This window comes from Sphaerodactylus townsendi, linkage group LG04 (genome assembly GCF_021028975.2).
Source record: "Sphaerodactylus townsendi isolate TG3544 linkage group LG04, MPM_Stown_v2.3, whole genome shotgun sequence".
In the NCBI taxonomy this organism is placed as follows: Eukaryota; Metazoa; Chordata; class Lepidosauria; order Squamata; family Sphaerodactylidae; genus Sphaerodactylus; species Sphaerodactylus townsendi.
This window is the reverse complement of record NC_059428.1, coordinates 151,081,682-151,102,773: the sequence shown is the minus strand read 5'-3', so window position 1 is coordinate 151,102,773 and position 21,092 is coordinate 151,081,682. Positions and strand designations below refer to the sequence as shown.

The 21,092-nt window shown below is 48.0% G+C and overlaps 1 protein-coding gene and 1 long non-coding RNA gene across 2 annotated transcripts in view; one reads left to right on the top strand and one right to left on the bottom strand.

The window, feature by feature from the left end:
- The window catches only part of LFNG (LFNG O-fucosylpeptide 3-beta-N-acetylglucosaminyltransferase), a 29,466-nt gene extending 16,662 nt beyond the window's left edge, over positions 1-12,804 (top strand). Inside the window, exons 2-8 of the mRNA XM_048492673.1 lie at positions 3,692-3,740; positions 6,464-6,563; positions 7,125-7,278; positions 8,414-8,499; positions 9,503-9,668; positions 10,382-10,467; positions 11,414-12,804. Of these exons, the coding sequence (XP_048348630.1) occupies positions 3,692-3,740; positions 6,464-6,563; positions 7,125-7,278; positions 8,414-8,499; positions 9,503-9,668; positions 10,382-10,467; positions 11,414-11,480 (708 nt within the window). The 3' untranslated portion in view covers positions 11,481-12,804. The remainder of the gene's footprint in view (positions 1-3,691; positions 3,741-6,463; positions 6,564-7,124; positions 7,279-8,413; positions 8,500-9,502; positions 9,669-10,381; positions 10,468-11,413) is intronic.
- LOC125430634 overlaps positions 1-20,794 on the bottom strand; it is a 52,212-nt gene extending 31,418 nt beyond the window's left edge. Inside the window, exons 1-2 of the long non-coding RNA XR_007244200.1 lie at positions 20,627-20,794; positions 15,061-15,228 (exon numbers count right to left, since the gene is read on the bottom strand). This is a non-coding gene — a long non-coding RNA (uncharacterized LOC125430634). The remainder of the gene's footprint in view (positions 1-15,060; positions 15,229-20,626) is intronic.
- Positions 20,795-21,092: the final 298 nt, after the last annotated feature.

The window sequence follows — 21,092 nt, the reverse complement described above, 5'->3', positions numbered from 1 at the left end:
AGTCCAAAATGCACCTGGCTTTTAGGTGCGCAATTTTTCTCATCCTCTGCCCCTTCTGTTATTTCCAGTCAGTTTCGGAGATGTGAGTTCAGTTCGGAGTGAACCTAAAATGGGTTTGCATGCCATGAATGGATTTTGCAGAAGCAGAAGCAGAAGAGTTGGATTTATATCCTCCGTTTGTCTCCTGTAGGAGACTCAAAGGGGCTTACAAACTCCTTTCCCTTCCCTTCCCCCCCCCCACAACAAACACCCTGTGAGGTGGGTGAGGCTGAGAGAGCTCCAAAGAACTGTGACTAGCCCAAGGTCACCCAGCTGGTGTGTGTGGGAGCGCACAGGCTAATCTGAACTACTCAGATAAGCCTCCACAGCTCAGGCAGCAGAGCGGGGAATCAAACGTGGTCCCTCCAGATTAGAGTACACCTGCTCTTAACCACTACTGCTTCTAAGGAGCAGAAAGAAGAGCAAGCGGCAGGGCAGATTATTTGTAGGAGGCCCAGTTGTCGGGAGGAAGTTCTAGGGAAGGTCCCAGAGTTGTGGAGCCATTTCACAGAATATAGCTCAGCCAAGCCAGCTTGAGCCCCTGAAATTCCACACGGGGGTATCCGATTACCTGGGGCTGCCAGGAACTTTAGTACTGGCTGGAAACCCCTAGATGTACATCTGAAGAAGACATTGTGTGAAGCGGCCTTCCCTTTGTGATAAAGGGCTTTACAAAATAATCTAGTTATGAAGCGCCATGTCGACATGGCTGGCTTTCTAAACTTTCTTAACACCTCTGGCCCCCTGCCCCCTGGTTATTTACCAGCCTGCCAAAAAGAAAAAAAAACATATATTTCCACACAGCCTGGAACTGGCAGGTGCAGAGTTGTGGCTGAAAAATACGCAGGTTCCGACCTTCAGGAGCCTGAATTCCCTGCCAAGGGAACAAGGCTTGTGCTCCCGTGTCATAAACCTTAATTGCTTTACAGGGCATGCTGCAAATGGATTATTTGGGGGACCGTCCCTAGATCTCTAGCGCTCTTTGATATCCTCTCGTGCCTGAGACTTGACAGAGTGTATTTAGGAAGCTGAGCAGGGTCAGCCTTGGTTGGAACTTGGATGGGAGACCACTAAGGAAGCCCCAGAGAGGCAGGCAATGGCAAACCATCTCTTTTCCTCTCCTGCCTTGAAAAACCAACTGGGTTACCCTAGTTCCGTGGTGGCGAACCTTTGGCACTCCAGATGTTATGGACTACATTTCCCATCCAATTGGCCATGCTGGCAGGGGCTGATGGGAATTGTAGTCCATAACATCTGGAGTGCCAAAGGTTCGCCACCACTGCCCTAGTTCCACAGTGAGTTGATGGCACTTTACACCCACACACACTTAATAAAAGCAATCCTACGTAGTGATTTGGTGGAGTCTTCATCTTTGGAGGTTTTCTAAACAGAGGCCGGATGAACCCAAGTCAGGAGTGCTTTGATTGTGAGTTCCTGCATGGCAGGGGGTTGGACGGGATGGCCCTTGGGGTCTCTTCCAACTCTAGGATTCTATGATTTTAAAACTTGGGTTTTTTTCAAATGTTCTTGTTAATATTGCGAGCTGCCTTGAGCACTGTAGGAATAAAAGAACACCGACTGATTTCTGTCTCCCTGGCCCAACTCCACACTTGTGGCCAGCCATGGGAGCCCAGATAATGGAAAAGCTGGAATTGGCTTCTCCCCTCCCGGAGCATCTCCCAGGCTTTTATCTGGAAGCTCCCTCCCCTTCCTCGACTGTGCCCTGAGAAAAAAAAATCCGGCTTCCCCTCTGCCCACTGCTCTGTCCCATCCACACTCTCTCCCTTTGTTTCCCAGCGCCCCGTCCCCCACCTGCCCGATCCCTTCTCCTCCAGTTAACCAACCCAGCTGTATGTTAATCGAGAGCAAATACACCATCAGGCAAACTTTGGCCCTCTCGTGTTAAGTTGGCTGAAAAGAACCGCGGCTATTGTTAGCCATGTGTTGCTCCTCCGTCCACCCCCACTGCATTCTTCGAAGGGGGGGGGGGAGGAACAATCCGCTAAGTGATGGGTGGCCACAGACTTCTAGCTCAGAAGCACTCCGCCACTTCACAAACGCTCGCCACTCGCCCATCACCCCTTCCCCGTCTTGCCTTTTGTCTTTTCTTTCTTCCGTCCTTGCTTTTTATTATATTTTTTGGCAGCCGGTCGCAAGTCCTCCTCCCCTTTTTGGCGTCTTTGTTTACTACCCCTTCCAAATGATCCCTGCCGTCCTTTTTTCTTTTTCCCACCCGTTCCTCTCCCGCCCTGTCCAAGACAAACAGAAGGCAGGCACCCTCTCATTCAGACCGGAGGCAGATGTTGGGCATTAGCTGTGTAAATAAGCGAGTGCAGCCAGGCAGGTGGCAGGTAGAGACAGGCGGGGCGGCGGAGCCTCCCTTGGCCCGGCTCAGGTGGCAATTAGAAGGGAATGAGTGCCTGGCTTTTGTGGCACTCGAGGAGGGGGGCGAGACAGGTAGAGAGAGTAATGAATCATAGAGCCATAGAGTTGGAAGAGACCCCGAGGGCCATCCAGTCCAACCCCCTACCAGGCAGGAACACACAAGCAAAGCACTCCTGACATAGGTTCATCCAGCCTCTGTTTAAAAACCTCCAAAGGAGGAGACTCCACCACACTCCGAGGCTGTGAATGATGAGAGTCCTGCTTCTCTGGAATGGTCTTGCCTTGAAGAGAAGCGTGGGGTTGGTTTGGATCCAGTTTCCAGTGTCATTTGGCCCACAAGGCGCAAAGCGAAGCAGGCTTTGGAGAACATTGCTGGATCAGGCCAGCGGTCCATCCAGCATGGCCTCTTGTTTGGGAAGTCTGGCAGACCTTGCCCAGAGAGGCCTTTCCTTTGACATCTGAAGCAGCAGAGTTCGAGAACTGCTGGGTAGAAAAGCTGGATGGGTTTTAAGTTATGCTTTTATGTATGTATTTATTTTGGTTCCAAGTCACAGCTGTCTTATGGGTACCTGTTGAGTTTTCAAGGCAAGAGATGAACGGAGGTGGTTAGTTGACCTGTGTGTCATGACTCAAGTGTCCCTTGGAGGTCTCCCATCCAACTACTGACCAGGGTCAACCCTGATAAGCTTCTGAGATCTGAGGAGATCAGACTAGTCCAGGGGTCTGCAACCTGCGGCTCTCCAGATGTTCATGGACTACAAATCCCATCAGCCCCTGCCAGCATGGCCAATGGCAGGAGCTGATGGGAATTGTAGTCCATGAACATCTGGAGAGCCGCAGGTTGCAGACCCCTGGACTAGCCTGTGGCTAACCACATCTGGGCAATTTAAATTGCGGAAAGTCAGGACATAAATATTTATTACAAACAAGTTGTTAATAATGGGACGGGGTGATGGGACTACAAATTCACCCAGATGGCTCTTCCTGGTTCCTGCTGTGTAGTGGTTTCCTGTCCCTTCTAGCTCACCTGTTTTGACGTTCAGGTGAGGTCACTGGTTGCTGTGGACGGAGACCCAGATGTGGCCTTCTGTCAGTTGCTCTTGGCTGCTCTTGGACAGCTTCACAAATGGAGGGGTTACTAAACTACCAAATCCGCAGTTGCAAGGAAGTGTTTTTGGAGTGCAAAGCTGCTTTTTGGCCAGAGGAAACAACTGGAATAGCCTCAATTGACCTTCTCTCTCTCTCTCTTTCTCTCTTTCTCTCTTAGACCTTCATCTTCACAGACGGGGAAGACGAAGAACTGAAGAAGAAAACTAGTGAGTTGATTCATGAAATTTTTGATTTATTCCTTGGTTCCAAAGGCCTCTTCCTTCAGGTTCTTTCGTGCAATTCTTTTGACAGTGCCATCCTCGGTAGAGTTATGTCCTTCTAAGCCCACTGAAGTTGGCCAGCTTAGAAGCACGTAACTCTATTTAGGGTCACACTCTTGGTTGCTGCAAATCCAAAAACCTGCCTGGTCTCTGTTCTGCATTTTCTTCTCCCTTCTGTGCCCCTGTGCCTGCAAGTATCTGTCACTTGAGAAAACACCTGGAAGATGCCATGAACTTTCACCAATACTTCATGGCCTCAAGCGATTTCTCTCCCCTTTTAAGGGCCAAAATGCATGTGATGCTAGATAATCCTTGAATGGATTTTAAAAAGAGTGTTGATTTGGCCTGGGGTGGGGATGCACAGTGCCAAAGGAAAATATATTTACCTCTCCCCGCTCCATCCCTACCCTGTCTTACAACCGAGGACGCCCCCAAGAGAAATTCAGGGGCAAAGGAAGAACCCCCCCCCCTTGGCCCCCAAGGAACTGTTATCGCTTTCCAAAAAGGAGAAAACCAAAACCAACAATGGGAAGATTCCTTTCTGGATGTCCCAGATCTGGGGACAGTTTTCAGTCCTGTCGTCTTTCAAGCGCTTGATTTACTACAATCTTTCAAAATGCAGGCCTCTGGAATTCACACTTTTTACATCTGCAGAAGGGTTATTCTACATTGGCCAGCATGGCCGGTGAAGCAGCATTTGCAAGGATGCAGGACAGGGCAGATGGGCGTAAATCAAGGGAGGGGAGAATTAACTAGGTGTCTTTTCCCTCCCCGGAGAATGTGCTGATTAACTTTCTGAATTGGAGAGGGGGAAAGGGGGGGGACTTACTCAGCGGAGCTGGCCCTCCCCAGACTGGGTCATGCCCTGCTATTCTCCGAATGCAAATCTCCTCTATTCATGCCCTGAATGGATCCCCCCCACCCCCACAAGACATCCCAGCAAGTAACAGGTGGCTGCTGATGGGAAAATGCCAGTTGAATAGGATGACAAGTTTCTCCCTGGCATCGCCCCCCCCTTTCAGAGGCCGCTAGTGGGGGTGCAACTTGTAACCACTCCTCTTTTATCCAGGTTAACATTCTCTGTGTGTGTGTGTAGCAAGGGGTGGGGGGTGGGGGATCTGGCTATAAAGCTGGGAACAAAAAGAAACTCGCCTCCTTGTTCAAACAAGGGCGGGGTAAGCGAGGGACACCCCTCCTTTGGGAAATTCAGGTTGCTGTGCTGCAATTTTCATCAGGAAATCAAGGCTGGTCTAGCAAAGATACTGCTATTATCAGTTATGCTTACTTCGTCAGAACTTTTATCAGAATGAAAGCTGGCCATCTTAATGGTATTGCTGGATTTTTGTTTGATTTTGATACAGTGGATTAACATGGTTGCCCTGTTTGCAGGCGTCAAAAACAAACAGAAGAGTATTGTGGCACCTCGAAGATGGCATTCATTTTATTACAGCTGTTGCACCCTAGAGCAGGAGCCAGCGTGGCATAGTGGTTAAGAGTAGGTGTGCTCTAATCTGGAGAACCGGATTTGATTCCCTGCTCTGCCACTTGAGCTGTGGAGACTTATCTGGTGAAACAGATTAGCTTGTGCACGCCAACACATGCCAGCTGGGTGACCTTGGGCTGTCTCAGCCCCACTTACCTCACAGAGTGTTTTGGGAGGGGGGGGGAAGGAAAGGAGTTTGTAAGTCCCCTTGAGTCTCCTTACAGGAGAGAAAGGGGAATATAAATCCAAACTCTTCTTCTTCTTCAAACTCTACTACGGCCCTCCAGATGTTAATGGACTATGATTCCCATTGGCTTCACCAATGGGTCGTGATGGCAGGGGCTGATGGGAATCATAGTTGGAGACCCCTTGCTATAGCATTCTTTTGTCTGATGCATTAAAGAAGATATTTTGTGTAGGAGACATGAAAAGAAAGAAACAGCACAGTCCAGGGGCCATGCACAAGAAGATAATGGAATGAGAGGTCCTTTCCCAGAATCCCCTGTGATGTTCAGAAGGATGCTGGGATATATCATCCCACGGCCTCTTGAAACATTGCTGTGGATTCTGGGATGGCGCAAATTGAACCATCAATGCTCTGAATGGGGATTGGTGGGGAAGGAATTGATCCCATAGGGCCGTGGTAGCGAACCTATGGCACTCCAGATTTTCATGGACTACAATTCCCACCAGCCCCTGCCACCACGACCCATTGGTGGAGCCGATGGGAATCATAGTCCATGAACATCTGGAGGGCCATAGTAGAGTTTGAAGAAGAATGTCATGCTGGCAGGGGCTGATGGGAATTGTAGTCCATGACCATCTGGAGCACCATAGGTTCACCACCCCTGCCATAGGGTTTTCAAGGCAAGAGATATTCAGTGGTGGTGTGCCACTGCCACCCTGTGCAGAAGTCTTAGACTTCTTCAGTGGTCTCCCATCCAAGTACTAACCAGGATGGACTCTGCTTAGCTTCCGAGATCTGATGAGAGTGGGCTATATCCAGGTCAGGAAAGAATCTGATTACTGCCCCCCTGTTTCATGCAAATCATGGTTCCCCCAGCATTAGAAATGGGGAGGGTGCCCTAGATGGTTGGCCCACGATGGGCCGTTTTGTGAATTCCAAGCAGGACAGAAGTCTGCAAAAGTGACCGGATCCCGTCTGTTCTTTCCCCCTTTCCTTCAGGGAATGTCATCAACACCAACTGCTCGGCTGCTCACAGTCGCCAAGCCCTGTCCTGCAAGATGGCGGTTGAATACGACAAGTTCATCGAATTGGGGAGGAAGTAAGTGCAGGAAGGGAGGGGGGGGTCACAGTCGGCTGCGCCACCGCTTTGCACGCAGGAGCCTTAATTTCCAGTTTAAATGATCAGGTCGCACTGGGATCCCCTGCCTTTTAGAACCTGTGAGGATGCCCACCCCAACAGGGGCATCTCCCAGGAGCCTGGAGGGGAAGCATTCCAGTTTGCGACGGAACATGCGAAAGAGGAGGCTGATTCTGTGTGGTGTAGTGGTGAAGGGCAGGTGGATTCTAATCTGGAGAACCGGGTTTGATTTCCCACTCCTCCACCTGAGTGGCAGAGGCTTATCTGGTGAACCAGATGTGTTTACGCATTCCTCCATCCTTGCTGGGCCAGTCACAGTTCTCTCTAAACTCTCTCAGCCCCACCTGCCTCACAAGGGGTCTGTTGTGGGGCGGGGGGAAGGGAAAAGAGCTTGTAAGTCACATTGAGTCTCCTTACAGAAGATAAAAGGTTGGGTATAAATCCAAACTGTTCTTCTTGTCCTGGAGCTAACCCCCCCTGCTGGATCTAACCCCGTGCCCTCTTTTGTTGTCGTCGAACTAGGTGGTTTTGCCACGTGGATGACGATAACTACGTGAACGTGCGGGCTCTGATCAAGCTGCTCTCCAGTTACCCACACACGCAGGACATCTACATTGGGAAGCCCAGCTTGGACAAGCCCATCGACGCGGCAGAGAGGATCGGCGAGAACAAGATGGTGAGAGAGACGGGAGCATCAGAACATAGAACAAAGGGCTGATTCACGGGACGTGCGCGCGTTGCTCAATCGGCGCAAAATGTCTTTGCCTCCAAAGCATTGTTTTGAGCTGAACATTGGGGAATATTCTCATAGTAGCGATTAATCTGGACAGATCTGTTTACACAAGGCTGTGGGCTGGGGTCTGCAAACAGCGAACTTGGGGCGTGAGCTGACCGGAAGATGCTGCATTAGATAACCTGATACAGGCTTAAATATAACCCATGGGAGAAACTGCAAGTGGAAGGAAGTGGAGAAAAACTCCTCACGGCTAAGACAGTGTGATGCCTCTAGGCTTTATTTAGGTAGGAGGTAGGGAACTAATAGAGGCTGAGCTCTGGTTCAAGTTTATTTATTTATTCATTATGTTATCTGTATCCCACCTTTCTCACTGGGGCTCAAGGTGGATTGCATAGTGTAAGAAAAGTAAATCCATGCCCTACGAGGAGAGACTTAGGGAGATGGGCTTGTTTAGTTTGATGAGGAGGAGGTTAAGAGATGACAGGATAGCCCTGTTTAGATATTTGAAGGGATGTCATGTTGGTGAGGGAGCAAGCTTGTTTTCTGCTGCTCCAGAGACTAGGACCAGGAGTCATGGGAACTTCAAGGTGAAGGAACAGAGATTCCACCTAAACATCAGGAAACAGTTCCTGACTGTCAGGGCTGTTCGACAGTGGAATGCCCTACCTCGGAGTGTGGTGGAGTCTCCTTCTTGGGAGGTTTTTAAAGAGAGGCTGGGTGAACATATGTTGGGAGTGCTTTAATTGTGTGTTCCTGCATTGCAAGGGGTTGGACTTGATGGCCCTTGGGGTCTCTTCCAACTCTATGATTCTAAAGTCAGCAGAATGAGCAATTTGTACAAAGCCTGCTGGGAAAGGCTGGCCAGGAGACAGCCCTGCTTGTCAGAGTAGACGTGAGAAGACACCTTCTCCACGTTCCGCAATGATTGAACTGGGTCTTCTTAGTGCCAGGACAGGCTGGGTCATTAATTCCTCCACGCAAAAGAGGCTACCTGAAGGGTTCTGGGCAGCAGCTGGGAAGTACCATGTTGCCAGTAGGTCAGCTTCTCATTGTGCCCTCTTCTCTTGGCCTGCAGAATCCAGTCCATTTCTGGTTTGCAACAGGTGGTGCCGGTTTTTGCATTAGTCGCGGACTAGCGCTGAAGATGAGTCCTTGGGCCAGGTAAGGTGTCTAGTGCTTGTCAGTTTGATGTGCAGTGTAGTTAGCTGGACTAGGATCCGGCAGCCTCCAGTTTTGAATCCCCCATCTGACTGTGGGAACTTGTCGGCTGACTTTGGGCTAGTCCCAAAGGATTCCCACTTGGACTAATCTACCTTGCAGGGTTGTTGTGGAGACAAAATGGGAGAATGGTGATAAGCTGCTTTGGGACCCCACTGGGAAGAAACCTGGGAGTATAAGCCTCTCTGAATAATAAAAGGAAGGCACGTTGTGAGTTTTCCGGGCTGTGTGGCCGTGTTCCAGTAGCATTTTCTCCTGACGTTTTGCCTGCATCTGTGGCTGGCCTCTTCAGAGGATCTGACGGTAGTAAAGCAAGTGGAGTGTGTGTACCTGTGGAACGTCCAGGGTGGGAGAAGGAACCATTTGCATTGGTTAACAAGTGTAAAGGGTGCGATTTGCAAGTGTCACTTGCATGTGTTAAGTGGAGTCCATCCACATGCAAATTTCACTTGCAAATCGCACCCTTAACACTTTTAACCAATGCAAATGGTTCTTTCTCCCACCCTGGACATTCCACAGGTATACACACTCCACTTGCTTTACTACCGTCAGATCCTCTGACGATGCCAGCCACAGATGCAGGCAAAACGTCAGGAGAAAATGCTACTGGAGCACAGCCATACCCAGAAAACCCACAACACCCTTGTGATTCTGGCTATGAAAGCCTTCGACAATTCAAAAGAAAGGCACTTAGTTGCCTGCACTCAGGTCAGAGGGTCAACTTGGTTGTCCATGGGCAGATCTGAAGGATTGTAAGCGCCTTAAGGCAGAGACCCTATTCTCTTGTGATCTACAATAGGGCTGCATCACGTTTCATTTTTGCATGGCTTCTTTCTAGAAGCAAAATGATTGAGAACTACAGTAACTCGTCTGGCTCAAAGCAAGATTAACCCTTTGTTATTTCCCCGCACCACTGAATCTTTCTTCTTCTCCGATCACTTGACAGTGGTGGTCACTTCATGAGCACCTCAGAGAAGATCCGTTTGCCAGACGACTGCACCATCGGGTACATCATTGAATCCGTGCTGGGGGTAAAGCTGATCCGGAGCAACCTCTTCCATTCCCACCTAGAAAATCTCCATCAAGTGCCCAAGACGGAGATTCACAACCAGGTATCACCTACAGTTTATGTTATCATCTTATGTAAGAGATCCTGGTTCGAATTCTCCCTCTGCCATAGAGACTAGTGCCAGTCAAATGCTCTCAACCTGACCCACCTTACAGAGTTGTAGTGAGGATAAAATGACGGAGAGAGAACGACGGAAGCCCTGCTGGGGACAAAGGCAGGAGATAAATAAAAGTAAATAAATCACTTAATCTGTAAGGAAAAGCCAGGAGCCTTCCAGGCCTTGTTTGTTGCCAATAGTGATTTAGGATCCAACAAGACCCGTTTTAGGATCCAGCAAGAGCGACTCATGATTCAGAAGTTCTCCACCAAGGATCTTCTCCGCTGCAGATGCAATTTGGGGACAGGGAGATTTTCCTTTCTCTGTGGGCATTATAAAAGAACTGTACACCAAGAAGGCACGGGTGCGTTCGCACCACTACTAATTCCAAGGAGATAGCAATGTTAGTCTCCTAAACCTGCCCCCAGGCTCCTAACAAAATTGCATACCAGCGCTATGTAAATTCTGTTAATTTTCAAGGGAGTTCAAGACTCATGGCTGAGTTCACGCCTCCGCTGGAAGCCGTTTCCTCCCACTAGCTGAAATCAGCACCGCGATTTCAATCAGTTGGGCACAAGCTCCAGTGTTAAAATGCATAAAATTAAAAGGAGAGTATAAGCATGAGATGACTCAAAAGGGTGGGCTTTTTTGCTTTGCAGGTGACCCTGAGTTATGGAATGTTTGAAAACAAGAGGAATTCCATCCACATGAAAGGTGCTTTCTCCATTGAGGAGGATCCGTCCAGGTGAGCTTTCAGCTTCCCAACAAGCTTAATGCTGAAATCCAGTGGGGATGCGGGAGAGCTGTTGCCAGGCAGATTTCTTTTTTCATTCTTTCGATTCCATTCTGAGAGCTAGTGTGGGTGTGGTGGTTAAGACTGGCAATAATCTGGAGAGGTGGGTTTGATTCCCCACTCCTCTACATGAGAGCCAACGTGGTATAGTTGTTAAGAAAGAATTAGGACTAATAAAAGGAAACATTTCTTCACGCAACATGTGATTGGTGTTTGGAATATGTGCCACAGGAGGTGGTGGTGGCTACTCACCTGGATGGCTTTCAAAGGGGCTTGGACAGATTGATGGAGGAGAAGTTGATCTATGGCTCCCGATCTTGATCCTCCTTGATGTGAGATGGCAACTGCCTTAGCAGACCAGGGGCTCGGCAGCAGCAGCAGAAGGCCATTGCTTTCACATCTGGCCTGTGAGCTCCCAAAGGCATCTGGTGGGCCACTGCGAGTAGCAGAGTGCTGGACTGGATGGACTCTGGTCTGATCCAGCAGGCTCTTTCTTATGTTCCTAAGAGCAGGTGCACTCTAATCTGGAGAACTGGGTTTCATTCCCTGCTCTGCCACTTGAGCTGTGGAGGGCTATCTGGGGAACCAGATTAGCTTGTGCACTCCAACACATGCCAGCTGGGTGACCTTGGGCTAGCCACAGTTCTTCAGGAGCTCTCTCAGCCCCACCCACCTCACAGGGTGTTTGTTGTGGGGAGGGAGGGGGAAGGGAAAGGAGATTTTAAGCCCCTTTGAATCTCCTTACAGGAGAGAAAGGGGGGATATAAATCCAAAGTCTTCTTCTACATAAGCAGCAGACTTGATTTTTTGAAGCAGTTTTAGTTAAGTTTACAGAACTGCATTTTCATCACATCTCAGGTTTGGTGCTGATCCAAACGTATCTTCTTTCGCCTTGCAGATTCCGTTCGGTCCACTGCATGCTGTATCCAGACACCCCTTGGTGTCCCCTCAATGTCGCCTACTGAAAGACAAGGCGTCTCCGTTCTTGAACCTCGTCCCGAGTTTCCCCGGTATCCGAAGGGCTCGTGGGACCTGTGTATGCGTGCGCATGTGTGTGTGGGAGTGTTTCCTTTGCTGCAAAGCGATTGGCTGTTGATTACTGTGGTTCATTCACAGTGTTTGTATGTTTATAGGCTGCTGTGCGGCCCATTCTGACCCCTTCTGACACGGTTGCCCTCTCTGCAAGCTGAACGAGTGGATATTCTTGACTCTCCCTGCCATTTTGATAGGGTGGGAAGGAACTGCGCATAAGCCTGTGTGGTTCTGGCTGTGGGTGTAAATGGCAACCCCTCTCCAGCAACTGGCTTGAGTATTTTGGAATACCACTTTGCAGAATTCTTACAGAAAGGCAGTGACTTTGCTTCCATTGACTTTCTGCCGCTCACTGCCAGGTTTATAAAAGCAGCTTTAGGCAGAAGAGAGTGGGGAAGGGGGGGTGTCCAATTCAGCTCTTTTGACTTCAGTGGGAGAAGCAAAGTGCGTGCTTAACTGCAACCCTGAACAGAGCTGCCGATGCAACATTCTCTGCTTAGGGCTCTGGTGCAGATCTCAGAAGTGATTGGACAGAAAGGTGCTTTTAACCTTTGGCTTTCCCCACCTTTTCTTCCACCCTGTTTTCCCTACATCCAATTCATGCAACTTCCAGTAGCTCTCCTAGTATTATCTTTTCTCGTTCCTTTCCACCTATTAGGCTCCGGTTGAGATTTTAAATGAAGGTTTTCGTGCTAAAAGGTTATTGTTGTTTCTGAAAGTCAACTTTTCTTTTTCAAAAGAAGAACTCTTACCCAAGCCCATCCTGGAATATGTTTGCTTCTAAAATCTTTTTTAAAAAACGATTAAGAAAAGTTGTGTTTAGAGCTGGTCTCTGGGACTCCTGGCTCTCTTGGTTGCAATGAAGAGAGGCCAATGAAGTCGTAAGAAGCCCAGAATTCAATGACAAAGCTGGTGCTTCCCCGCCTCTTTGCACTCAGAGCCACCCAAGCTGAAAACCGAGGCATTTCTAAAAATGACAGGCCAGCCTCGCTAAATGGATGTACGCCCTGCGGGGAGGGAGCATCTAAGAAATATATCCTGCACATCATTGGGCCTCCCTTCAGTGCAAAAACTCTCTGCCCACTTGACATTTCTACTGGACCATCTCTTCCCAGGCTAATAACGCTGACAACCAGCATGGTGTAGTGGTTAAGAGCAAGTGCACTCTAATCTGGAGAACCAGGTTTGATTTCACGCTCTGCCACTTGAGCTGTGGAGGCTTATCCTGGGAACCAGGACTCCGACACATGCCAGCTGGGTGACCTTGGGCACAGTGCTCTTAGCCCCACCCACCTCACAGGGTGTTTGTTGTGGGGGGTGGGGGAGAAAGAAAAGGAGATTGTGAGCCCCTTTGAGTCTCCTTACAGGAGAGAAGGGGTTGGTAAACATCCATCTTCTTCTATTCAGGTCATGTCTTAAAAGGTGCAGCCATCTGCCTTGCCCACTTAAATGGTTGCTCCGCTCCATATTGTCATGTTTCTGTGCAGGGGGATGATATAGGCATTACTAGGTGCATGAAACGGCTTTGATCTTGTGCGCATGACACACCTGTGTGGCTAAGCGTGCATTCCCCAAAGTTCATCCCTGACCTCTAGATCAGGGCCTGCTGGTACGTCAGAGTATGCCTGCGGAGTCAGATCAGCTAGCATAAGAAAAAGGGGCCAGGATAGATCCCCTCTGGCTCAGCAGAGATATCTGTATAGGTATTAAAAATGAGAGGTTTCCTTTCCTCAGCAGGCCCATTTTTTCCATCTGCACATACAAAATAGGCATTAATCCTGTTCTGCTGCATTTGTGGCGGAAGCCACACAGCTATTCCACAGGCTGTATTTAGGGATTGTTTGCAAAGGTCAAGGTGTGTAGCTGAGGTTGCTAAACCAACCACACACTATCCCCTCCTTTTATCTCGCTTCACTTACTTTAGGAAAAAGGACTTTCTCTTAGCCACACAAAACTCATTATTTTCCCAGCAGAGGTTTTCTCCAGACTCCCAAAGAGGAATGGATGAGACACTTGGCCAATTCCATACATTTTCTGAGGAGGTGCAAAGCTGGGGGAGAAGGCTGAACCCCACATAGATGGCCTGCCTACTTCTTGCCACAATTTGTTGAGGGCAGGTTTGGGGCATAATCCCCCCCACCCCCCAAAATAATGCATTATAGCAGAATAACAACAGGGCAGAGTTAGCTGGTGATCCTGACCAAGAGAGAAGTTAGCTGGTGATCCTGACCAGAGAGAAAAGAGACCCCTTTTCTGCAATCCACAGAATGGCTGTTTTCCTGGCTGACCTCTCTCCTGGATTCTGGGCTCCCAGGGCACTTCCGCACATGCAGAATAATGCACTTCCAATCCACTTTGCAGCTGGATTTTTACTGTGGGGATAGCAAAATCCACTTGCAAATAATTATGAAAGTGGATTGAAAGTGCATTATTCTGCATGTGCGGAAGTGCCCCAAATGTCTTTCCTTCATGGCTCTGTGGGCAGAGAGTGAGAGAGTTGAAGACTTCCATCCCTAATGTAAAAAAAAAATGGCTCATAATGGGCGGTAACTGTAAATATCTTTATTGCAACAGTATTATTTACTGTGTCTTGTTGTTGGTTGTTTAAAATGGAGAGTTTGTGTAGGTTTATAATGTTGTGGGTTGTTTTTATTTGACGTGTTTTCTCCCCTGTGGATCAGAGGAGGGAAAAAAAGCCCACTTCTATAAAATCTGTTTAAAGAGAGAAATGGGGAAAAAAAGTTTCTTGTAACTACTACTTATCCTTTATTTATATACCCCAGTATCTGGGATATTGCTCTGTTTTCTTTTTTCATGAAAGTAGTATGTGTTGTTTTTAAAAAAAAACAGAGAAAGAGATTTAAACAAAAAATAACAAGGATAAAATGTGTTCTCAGGGAATTAAACCTGATCGCTACCACGGCGACTCAGTGGTAGCTATCTTTTCTGTGCTTTCAATAAAGCAGCTTGCTGACTGATCATTCTCTGTGTCTATGGCCTTTTTATTTTAATGTTTTCGACAAGGCAGGCATTTTAATTCTCACAATATTTAGTATTCTCACAAGACTAAAACCAGGGGGCATACATTGATAATACTGGAGGGAAGAATTAGGACTGATAAAAGGAAACATTTCTTCATGCAACGCGTGGTCGGTGTTTGGAATGTGCTGCCACAGGAGGGGGTGATGGCCACTAACCTGGAGAGCTTTCAGGTTAACTGGCCCATGGCTGAGCAGAGATTTGAACCCACACCTCTGTGCTCCTAGTCCCGTGGTGGCGAACCTTTGGCACTCCAGATGTTATGGACTACAATTCCCATCAGACCCTGCCAGCATGGCCAATTGGAGTGCCAAAGGTTCGCCACCACTGTCCTAGTCAATGCCTCTCTACCCACCACATTTGAATCTCCTGCTAGCTTCTAACAGGAATAAACTCTCCTCTTCCACTGCTGGGGAAAGGGTTCTGCTGTTAATGGTTAAAGACTTAAAAAATTGCATTCAAAGTCTCACTTACAGTTTTTGCTTGCAAGGCGAACACACGAGAGGACTAAAATTGGAGCTGCCTTGTGGGTTTGGGCACCAAGCTAGTTCTCAGTTTTGGTGCCTCGTCTCTGATCTTTCATTTCTCGTTATCCCTCCGGGTGACTCATACTGCCACCAGCCAGGGGCCCAAAGCACTCTCCTGTTTAAGAAGCAAAGGGAGACCAAAGGTGAGTTCCCAAAGCCAGACGCAAACAACCAAACATGCATTCTGTCTCCTGCTGAGAAGGTGGGGAGGAATGGTTGTCCTCTGCAGGTTCATAAAAAGAAACATAGAAACATGGAGCTGGAAGGACCCCAAAGATCATGTAGTCCAATCCACTGCACCAAATAGGAAATCCACAGCTATCCTCCCCCAGTGACCCCTGCTATAAAGCCAGCGTGGTGTAGTGGTTAAGAGCAGGTGAATTCTAATCTGGAGAACCGGGTTTGATTCCCCGCTCCTCCACATGAACAATGGACTCTTATCTGGTGAACCAGATTTGTTTCCCTGCTGCTACATTCCTCTGGGTGACCTGGGGTTAGTGACTGTCCTTTTTAGGGACGACGGAGAGAGGGGGAAAAGCGCCCGGTGCACTGGTGCATCCTCTGCCTCTGCCATGCCTTCGTCTCCCCGCCCTGGAAAGCCCTCGCCACACCCCCACAGTGCCTGCTTCCCGTGCGTCAAGCACCCCCCGTCCCCTTGGAGCTATGCCTCTGGTCCTTTTGGAACTCTCTCAGCCCCGCCTACCTCACAAGGTGTCTGTGGTGGGGAGAGGAAGGGAAAGAACCTTGTAAGCCACCTAGAGTCTCCTTACAGGAGTGAAAGTCAGGGTATACATCCAAATTATTCTTTTTTTAAAAAAAAGAGTTTTATTAATTAAAATTTCAGACTATACTTTCAGGGATCATTTCTATAGTTTCCAAATTCTTCTTCTATATGCCCAGGGGAAGGCCAAAAGCCATCAGGATCCCTGCCCAATCTGGCCTCGAGGAAAATTCCTTCGTAATCCCAAAGTGGCAATTGGCATTACTCTGGGCATGTAAGAAAGGACCGCAAAGAAACAACCACAATTATGGCTGAGGAGTTGAACTTCTACTGCACCTTCAAAACATTCATGCCGTGCCAGATTTTTTTTCCTTTGGAAGGCTTTATGGGGGAGGACAAGGATGATGCATGGGAACTTTGCTGGGAAAAGGCAGCTTCTGTTGATCGGCTGTACTGCCTCAGTAACCCCAAAGGGTCACCTTCTCCGGATCTGCAACAAAGCTTAAGGGCCCAGCCATTGGAGGAAGCCATTTTTCACCAGTGTCTGGCCCGGGCACTGCAGCTTCTCCAATAAATCTGCTGTCTCAACCAGAGCCAGAAGTGAGAGCTAGCCAAGAGTATTATCAGAACAGCAGCATATCCTGGAAATCCACCCCGACTCCCATCAAACATGGGAATGAAGGAAGAGGCAAAACGGGCTACGTCGATCAGTAGCCAACGAAAGAATGACCCAACATGGTAGCTACCTGTATTCAACTTCGGTCTTCCTCCTCCTCAATTGGGAGCAGCAGTGGCATAGTGGTTGAGAGCAGGTGCACTCTAATCTGGACAACCGGGTTTGACTCCCCGCTCTGCCACTTGAGCTGTGGAGGCTTAACTTGGGAACCAGATTAGCTTGTGCACTCCCAACACATGCCAGCTGGGTGACCTTGGGCTAGTCACAGTTCTTCAGAGCTCTCAGCCCCACCCACCTCACAGGGTGTTTGTTGTGGGGAGGGAAGGAAAGGAGATTGTAAGCCCCTTTGGGTCTCCTTAAAGGAGAGAAAGGAGGGTATAAATCCAAATTCTTCTTTTCACCCATTCCAGCTAAATTCTATTTATAGTAAACATCTTGGGATGACATTGATAGCTATTCATCAGTTCCAACTCTAATTCCAGGGCTGAACTACACATTACTCCCAACGAAATCCCAACAGCTCTTTCTAGTAGGAGACTAAGCTGCTCTGAGAAAGGGGGGAGGGGTTACTTATATTCACTGTGAGACGCGGTCAAGAAATGAGACCACAATACATTTCTTTTGCCATTGTCACAACTGACTGCTTGGTTTCCCAGCCCCATGTACCCACAGCCTTTTCAGTATTACTCAGCACTTAAAGCGCTTCCCATAATCCTCTTAGCACAACTGCATCCTTCAAGTTTCTAACCATCGAGGCAATTTTGGAAGCACGCGGAACTCCAGCACTCTAAAGGTTATGCCATCTTTGCTCACAAGGTAGCCTACTGGCTGTGCTTCTGTATGAGTCATGGTCTACCTCCTAAGTGGAAGGAAATCAGAGATGCAACAGGCAGCCTCTACTCGAAATGGGTCATGTCATGGATTTTAAACTGGCCTCCCTCCAAGGAGTTCAAGGCTGTGGGTCACAACAGACCTATGAGGCACATGAGAATGAAAAAGTATGCCAGGCTTAAAGTCAGACAGTGAGCTCTGGGGCACACTGGGGACTTGAACTTGGACGCCCCCTTACGCTATGCAGTATTCAGTCACAAGTGGGACCATCACAGTTTATGGATTGACAGGACATAATTTGCTCCCCTGCCCTAGCAAACATTAAGTCAGAGCAGAGACTCATGCAGAGACATAAGTTGACATGACAGGGGCTCAGTTTCATAGTTTGTAAGGCTGACAAACTACCTTCAACCAGTCCAATGACAACAGAAGAAACTTCATTTCTTTTTCAGCATCCCAAATGGCTGCTACGTACAAAACATGGCCGACATTCCTATAAAGGTTCAGAAAAAGTCTCCTCTTAGTGCAAAGAGGCGCAGAAGATGTTTCAGGTCACCCTGCCTGAGTTCCTGGCTGTAGTCACCTTCAACCTGGAGTCATCCAGCTCAAGCTCCAGGGCGCTTGGGGTTGGGGACAGTCACTGTTTGGTTTCTGTTCAGGAAGGATATTTTAACACAGCAATTTAAACAGGACATCTTCCCACTTCTGTGGTTCAACAGGACAGTGCTCACATCCTGTTAGTTCAGCTAAACTGAAAGAGACAGACACAGAGGAAGAAGGGGTAGATATATCCTGATAACAGTGCCTATTTCACAGAAGAGAGAGGTGAAACAGAAAAGCTTCCTCCCGGCCCTGCGAGATAGCCATCAACAGAAACTAATTCTTCCACAAAGATTATTTTACTGGAAATGACTTCTCTGGTAATAAGCTTTCTTGATGCTCACTTATAACTGCATCTCTCGGGCAGATCTGGAGGGATAATTACCCCGAAATGAACCCGATATAAATATATTAGGGTACATTCTTAATTCAGTACCAGTAGAATTAAAATGGAATTGGACAGCATTCGATAGCAATGCATTAAATATCAACGGAAGAATGGGAAAATGAGGTCAGGGAGCATTGAGTTTCCCGTCCTTCTCAAACACAGAGAGCATCTTTACCATCATTTGAAATAATAAAATACTTTAGGGTTTTGGAGCAGGGGCAGAGGAACTTCTGAATAATAACATTCTGGTGAAAGCCAAGCTTTTGTTGGGGTGAAGTTGTGGTGGGACGGACTGGAATGCTCCCTGTAGCTGGGGGTGGGGTGGGGGGGAATTAGTTCATCTCAGAGAAAAGGCGGTCAGGGAAGGTCACGAGCCTGCCAATCTCGTGTTTCCTTCCTTGGCAGGAAGATAAAGTCTGGTAAAACATTTACACAATGACCCTGACAGGAGCCCCATTCATTCCGAAGCCAGCCGATACACTTGGGTGCTTTGCAGCCGTCTCCAGTTAACAATGATAAACTACCCATGACCAACTCCATGATCCCCAGGTCGGTGATGGTACGGGACTAAAATCCAGAGACCCAAAATCATCCCTGCATCGATACAGACGTTTACTGGGGGACCTTGGGGTGGCCTACCTTGCTGGGTTGTTGTGAGGATAATGCAGGAAAGGGAAAACCACCAGTACTGCCCTGTGCTCTACAGATGGCTACTGAGATAGTCAAAACGGGTATGAAGAATCGACTGGCTGTTATGGATTTTTCCAAGCTGTGGACAACCCATAACAATCAGTTGATTCTGACCATGAAAGAAAGGAAGAAAGGAAGGTAGGTAACCACCGGTCTTATTTTTTATTCACATGCTTGGAAGTTTTCCCTCACCCACTCACACAAAGTTTCCCTCTTAACTGCTGAGTAAACATGTATAGGAAAAAATACTTTGTTAGCCTTTCATGTGACAACCCCCCCGCCCCAAACATAAACAGACCACAATCAACACCCATTTTTAAAATGGATGGGATTCCAGGTCAGTTGCAACAGAAGGCTAAGTCCTAAGGTGGTACATGAACTATGCTTTTTCGGAAACAGGTAACAGACCCTAATTTCTGTGGTCTGACCCCACCTCCCACGGCTTGCAAGTATTTAAAAAATACATAAGCATGAATAATGGCTTGAGGTAGAATTGCTTGCTTGTTTTCCATTCGCAGGAATCTGACACATCAAAAACTTCGTTTTAAAAATTCCCTCAACTGCAGCCTGAAGTCATGCGTTCGATTCTCTCACCTCCTCCAGTGGGATATGTCGAATCCTGAGACCTCAGAGGAAAGAGTGTCCTAATACTTTAACTCAAGTCTGCTAGTTTGAACTACCCAACAAAACGAGAAGAGCTGGTCTTGCTGACCTTGTGTTGCTTGTTTTTTCAAGTATTCAAAATTCTCTACATTGAGGAGCTTCTGATGTATTTGACATCAACTCTTTAGAAGCAATGCAAGACTCTATACAGAATATGGGCCGCTGCTGCCACCATGTGGAACTGCTATCGTATAACAACTGAACAACTCCATCCCAAAAGAACATAACCGCAAAAGTGTGTGTATTGCCAGAGGGCTAAGTTGTGGAGTCTGACCCAGAGTTTCCTTAGACTGGATGTTTCAAGGGAGAAAAGGGTTGGGAGCAATACTTCAGGATATGAAGGAGGAGAGAGTTTTGGATTTATACCCCACCTTTATCTCCTGTAAGGGGACTCAAGGTGGCCTACGAGCTCCTTTCCCTTCCACTTTTCACAACAGACCCCTTGTGAGGTAGGTGGGGCTGAGAGAGTCCTGAGAGAACTGTGACTAGCCCAAGGTCACCCAGCAGGAATGTAGGAGGGCAGAAACACATCTGGTTCACCAGATAAGCCTCTGCCACTCAAATGGAGGAGCGGGGAATCAAACCCGGTTCTCCAGATTAGAATCCACCTGCTCTTAACCACCACACCACGCTGGCTCCCATCTCTGCAATTTCTGGAGATGGTTTATTTATTTATTAAAGGTTAAAAAAAAACCCAGCTCAAAAATGCTTATTTTCAGAGACTGAATACAGGGTATGTTGCAAAGAGGACAGGATTACTGCGGCATTCTACGCAGACATATCTGGGCAGCAGCATTGCTGCTGGGATGGCAGAGATGGAAAAAAAAGGGCCGTGCTCCCCTCAAAAAGGTAAAATTTCATCATTCAAATACACGGGGCTGTCTGTGACTTGGAAAGGTCAACTGTATAAAATGCTGTCTGCAGCATACAATTCTGGGGCTCACCCAATTCAAAGTGCTGCTTGTTGGGTTCTTCAGAGTGCCCTCTTCTCTCACGATACCATCTGTTCAGCAATAGTTTGCAACCTTTCATGTGGCAGGACCTTTTCCTTGGAACTGTTTCCTAGAGCAAGTGCAGAGATCCAGTCTGGAAGATCGACATCCAAGAGCAAATCAGTCCTATAAGGAAGAACGAAAGTGTGGCACGCTTGAACACAAAGGGAAGTCAGGATGATGATGAAGAAAAGTTTGGATTTATATCCCCCTTTCTCTTCTGTAGGAGGCTCAAAGAGGCTTACAATCTCCTTTCCCTTCCCCCCTCACAACAAACACCCTGTGAGGTAGGTGGGGCTGAGAGAGCTCAGAAGAACTATGACTAGCCCAAGGTCATCCAGCTGGCGTGTGTGGGAGTGCACAGGCTTATCTGAATTTCCCAGATAAGCCTCCACAGCTCAAGCAGCAGAGCGGGGAA